Below are 5,599 nucleotides of genomic sequence, written 5' to 3'. Positions count from 1 at the left end.
ACAAAAAGGTTGGAAGTGTCAAGGCCTCCTGGTGCATAGAAGGAACGCAGGGAACTGCAGCTCAGATCATGCTGGTCCAAATTCCTGCAACGGTGCCAAACTTTGCCAGTTTTTGGTACCACAGACCTGAAGCCCAAGTCACTCTTGTCTTTCTTCCTGCAGGCCTATTATTTAAGGGTGATTACTCTGCAAGGGGGTGGCGATTCCTTTACAGAAGATATTGAATTCTCAGGTGGAAAACAGTGCATCAATACTAAAAGGTCAGCATGGACACAAGGCACCAAGAGCGGGTGCTGCAGTGGCCAGAGACGCAAGAACACATCCTGACCGCCTTCAAGGATCCTTTCAGCACACAGCTCTTGGAGATGAAATTTATGGCTGTACAATCAACACTCTGTACTTGTAGAAATAAAAAAAGCAATAGGTGTTTCCAATGCTTAAGCGTTAGGTCAGTGGGGCTGGGAACACCCATGTCTGTGTGATCTGCTGACCTTCAGAGGAACTCTTAGGTAGTCAGCAACATGGAGTTTGGATAGATGAGATAAGGTTTAGTGAATTGAAGCTCATCTTTTATTCAGTACTTGTAACTTAAGCTCTGTTCAACTGAATAATTTCTGTACTCCAACAATCAAGAGTATTGACTGCGTTTTAGAGTGTTGAAGCACTGTTCGTTTTGCAAAGGCAATTACAAGGTGTCTCAACAGATAGCCAAGTTATTGGGACAATGAAAGGAGTCTTCTGGAGTATAAGTGAATAGAACCAAGGCTCTCTTTAACAGTATAGAAAGCAAAGCAGAAGGGAACTAAAATAGGAGGGCAATGATACAGTTCACTATATACTGCTTGCCAAAATACCATATTTAAATGTTTTGTACCTTTTTTTAATCCCAGGGGAAGGGAACTAAATGAAATGTATAGTAGTAAGGACTACCACCATCAAGCCTTGCTGTTAGAAGAGCCAGGTACCTTTGAATTAAACACAGGCTTTTTAGTTCTCACATTCCCATTATGTTGGCATAGCTCAACCATGGCGTCTTCTCCATTATCACAACGTGAGAACTAAGGCATTAAAATCTCTTTTTAAGTGGACGATGCTCTTAGGAACAGTTAATTATTGATTTCAGGGATCTGCAGATAAAATAAGAATCTCCCAGGGATCTACTATGTCTAGGTACTGAGGGGAGTGATCAGTGTGAATGGACTCAGTGGTTTAATGGGCCTCACAGGATCGAGTCCTCTTTCATCCAGTGGTCTATGGAAGGCTGTCAGCCACTAGTATGCTTAGAGGCCGAAAAGACTTAAAAAAGACTTGGAATATGGGATTCTAGTCTTGCTCCTTCTTCCAGAAAGGCAATCTAAATTAGTCTAAATAATGAATTCATGTTCATATGGCTGTAGATGTGTGTGTGTACAAATTTTTTACTCTCATAAAAGCAAGTAAAATATATGGTTTCATATAGTTTTATGAGATTTTAGCATGTAAGGAAAAATTATGTAAAACTTCTAGTTAGTAGCTGCCCTCTTAGATGCTAACTTGCTGTCTACCACAGTAGCAGAACAGAGAAAATAAATAAACCTTATTTTTCAATGACATTTTAGATTAACTATAAGAAGGCTGTAAGACAAAAACATTTATGATAAACTCTGAATATAAAGATACTTAAATCTACACGTGCAGTAAATAGTGCTCCTGCTGTAGTACCAAGACAGACATTTTCTTGGCTCTTCTGGCAGCCAATAGCGACTTTACCACCACTGCGATGTGTCATGCCCGGCGTCTCTACACTTTTCTTTAAAGAAACACACCTCTGTGCAACTGAAAGGAAGTTGGAAGTACTTGAGTTTCATTTTCACTCTAGTAGCAACCGGAAGAACAGAGCTGCGGTCTAATTTGCTCACTGGGCATCAGTCTGTTTATGTTTATCCTCCTGAGATTTAGATGTTCCAAGTTAGTCTGGGATACAATGATCCCACCTAGCTCAGAGTGGGATTTATTTATCAAAATTTGAAGCTGGGTGTGGTGGCGCACGCCTTTAACCCCAGCACTTGGGAGGCAGAGGCAGGCGGACCTCTGTGAGTTCAAGGCCAGCCTGGTCTACATAGGGAGTTCCAGGACAGCTGGGGCTACAGTGAGACCCTGTCTCAAAAAGCCGCCCCCCCCAAAATAATAATAATAATAATTTTGAGGCAGAGGCAGGCGGATCTCTATGAGTTCAAGGCCAGCCTGGTCTACATAATGAGTTCCAGGACAGCTGGGGCTACAGTGAGACCCCGTCTCAAAAAGCCGCCCCCCCCAAAATAATAATAATAATTTTGAAGGGCCAATTCTTGAAGACGTTCTCAACCTTCACATCTCCCTTTTTCATGTCAGAATTCTGGCAGGAAACAGATGTGTACGGTGGCTGATTAAAGAATTTAACAAAGGAAACAGATGTGTACGGTGGCTGATTAAAGAATTTAACAAAGGAAACGTGTACGGTGGCTAATTAAAGAGTTTAACAAAGGGACCGTTTACAAAGATGTGAGCGGAAATAGGGAACCAGTAAGAAATGGAGTAGGTCTCGCTCAAGGACAGAATAGCTAGAGTTACTAGTTCTAAGACAGAAGGAACAAGCAGGTTTCCACAACCTAAAGGGGGTGGATGGACAGAGAGGCCAGCATACTGGGAGATGCAGCCTTCAGTAGAGTGACAAAGCCCATCATGAAGACGACCTAGCAGTCAGTAGAGTAATTACTCAATCTTCACCTCCTCGTCCTCATAGGCTGTTAATGTCCCCAACTACAATGTGATTGAAACTAATCCAGAGTCCAGAGGAAGGAGAAGCCATTAGTGCTTTCTATATGACAGACCCCCCAGTCTACAGAACATGATAGCTGGAGATGGATCGAAGGCATCTCTCTTGTCCCTGAGCATACAGTTGAATGAAAACCATCTTTCAGTATGGAAATAACATGGTGGGTGTTTCTCGTCAGCAGAACTAGAGAGCAATTTCTCTTTTGAGCCCTCTATGGAAGAGCAGCACAGACCAAAGAAGACACAGACTCACGTGGCATAAGGTAAGAGAAATATTTATTTTATTTTGCACAAGAACGAGCTTATACTGAACAAATTCAAACAAATAATATTAAGTGCAGTAAAACAAGGAGATAGGGATGACAGTTCCTGTTAGAAAATAATACATAACCATGCCTGTGCATTATTTTAATCATTACAATAGCTTGTTTCAGATTTCAGAGTGTGACCTGTACATAACACATGAGAGCTTTGCTTCTGAAAATATAACTCACTCACTGCCTCATATTTTGCTTTTGCAGAGAGGAACTTAACTGATTCATGACGTTTCTGATCTAAAAGAACAGTTCCTGCGCCACTGAAGCCAGAGGCTTTCAAAGGTCTGATGGGCTCAGGCTTCTTATCCAGGGGTCAGGATATCATGGCCTGTGTTCCACACTCCTTCTTCTCCAAGGTGATGTCAGGTACAGTAGAGGCAGAATTGTGGTCTAGTTTCCTCAAAAATTTCCTTTTGTGAATTTTCTTCACTTTCCTCAAGCTTCACAAATGTCATAACTGACTTTCGCCCAGCTATTAATAACGCTGCGTTTAAGCTGGCCACAAATCACTTAACTTTTAACTTTTTTTTTTTTTTTTGGTCTTTTTAATGAAAGAACATTCTTTAAACAGAAATCTCCCATGAGGCAGTTCACTTCACAGCTCCTGAAGGCACTGTGGATCCACTGAGCAGCAGATGTGGCCGTTCTAGAGAAAACGACAGAGAAGACAAGGGAGGATGAATCCTCGAATCATCAGCAAACCCTCACACTTACCGAAGAGCACATTCAAACACACCCACACCTCACACTTACCGAACAGCACATTCAAACACACCCACACAAACATTGGCAGTTTGCAGTCTTGAAAATTGAAGTTTTAATTGTTTCCATGACTATCATTGCAGAAAGCACTTTTTGCCATTTCTATCGTGATCTATTGTGAGAATGCAGTCCTCTGTCTGGGAACTATGAGAAATCCATTCCTGTCTTGCCCAGTCTAAATTATTCCATTTCAGTATAATAAACTGAGATACAACAAGGTAAGTTGGCCAGTGATGAGTTAAAGAAACACCTCTTCCTCAGGTTGGCAGCCAGGGTAGACCCTGTAAAGGAGACATGTAAGCCAAGCTCTGAAGATGGAGGCAAGAAAAGTGAGCCCCAAACGGGGGACACAAGGAGGGGCCTTGGAATCATATGTACATGTACCACAGCTTGGAAAAGAGATGAAAACGAGGACTGATTGCTGTTCTGAGTGAGAAATTTAACTTGGAGAAGTTTATGAAAACAGTCCAGAGTTGAAGTAGGGAGAACAAGGGAGGAGGGGCCAGGTGTGCACAGCTGCTTATCACAATAAAGTATCAAAATACTGCAACCACAACATAGTACACCCCACCCTCCTTGACTCCAGGCACTCTTACTTTTCTCCAGCTAACTAACAGGAACAGCGGTGAGTAATCACCAAGATGGCACAGTCCTCGCACGTCAGGCCTGTGCTCAGCCAGGTATCGTGACTACGTTATCCACTTCCACCACACAACATTCCCAGCACATCACTATTAATAGAGACACTTTTCAGTTAGAAACTGGAGATCAGAGAGCTTAAATATTCTATCCAAAATCACCGCTAAAAAAATGATAGAGCTGGGATTAAAACAGATGACTCTCCAGCATTCATTCTCTCCATGTTTTCTCTCAGATAATGGATGAAAGGTTATTACTTTAATATGAAAAAATCAAAAGGCTGTTATCGTACAAGTGGAACTTTTAAGGGAAGAGATTTTGCTGTTCTAGTAGAAGCACACAGATGTAGAAGCAAGCGGTCTATACCAAAGCAAAGGGTTACCCATCAACCTAGTCCTCATCCTCTCTTGGCTGTTCATCAGACTTCTTGTCCAGAGACTTGACCTCTCTCAGCCCCGTGGTAGCACTTCACAGCTTGGCCACCACACTCGAAAGCAAAGATTTTTTAACCATAACCTGGTTGCTAGTTTGTGCACCAGCTTCTTGAGTGGAATGGACTTGAAACAGAAATAAAGGTAGAGTTCGTGGTACCTTTCCCTCTAGGAGTGCTTTCTTAGCCCATGCTATGTTTGTTCTACCGTTTTAGGACAAATGCTCTACACGCCCCATCATGTGCAGCTTCTCAGCCTGGGAGGCATTAGTTCACACATGGCAGATGAATGGAGCATCCTACAGGGGTCCAGATCTAGTAACTGCAGAATTAATTCTATAGGCCAACATTTATGAAATCTGGGCAAACTATAAAAATACTCTAGGCAACGCAGTGTGGCAGGCTGATCTGGAGGGTTCAGAGCTGAAAGATGGGACATGTGCTGTGATCCACATTTCCCCATGGTGCCCTCAGGATGGACAACTGGTTTATACACCTTCACAGGACCATTCCTCAAGCAGAGATCTGAAGTCAGAGGACAGCTTGGGGGCTGGCTACAAGTTAAACCCTTGGGGGTTTAAAAATGAGGTGGAAATATCTGCAAAGCTAGGAGTGAATCAGCACAACATCCCTTGAAATCATCTCTTGCGGGTTTTTT

General features: G+C 42.5%; 1 protein-coding gene across 2 annotated transcripts in view; it reads right to left on the bottom strand.

Moving 5' to 3' along the window:
• Window positions 1-3,051: 3,051 nt before the first annotated feature.
• The window catches only part of Nell2 (neural EGFL like 2), a 367,564-nt gene continuing 365,016 nt past the window's right edge, over window positions 3,052-5,599 (bottom strand). For both annotated transcript variants that reach the window (XM_008826521.3, XM_008826515.1), the window contains exon 21: window positions 3,052-3,756. In XM_008826521.3, coding sequence (XP_008824743.1) covers window positions 3,706-3,756 — 51 coding nt within the window. In that variant the 3' untranslated portion in view covers window positions 3,052-3,705. The remainder of the gene's footprint in view (window positions 3,757-5,599) is intronic.

The sequence above is a fragment of the Nannospalax galili genome, unplaced genomic scaffold (genome assembly GCF_000622305.1).
Source record: "Nannospalax galili isolate Female #2095 unplaced genomic scaffold, S.galili_v1.0 scaffold232, whole genome shotgun sequence".
Taxonomy (NCBI): domain Eukaryota; kingdom Metazoa; phylum Chordata; class Mammalia; order Rodentia; family Spalacidae; genus Nannospalax; species Nannospalax galili.
This window is presented reverse-complemented; position numbering and strand designations above follow the sequence as displayed.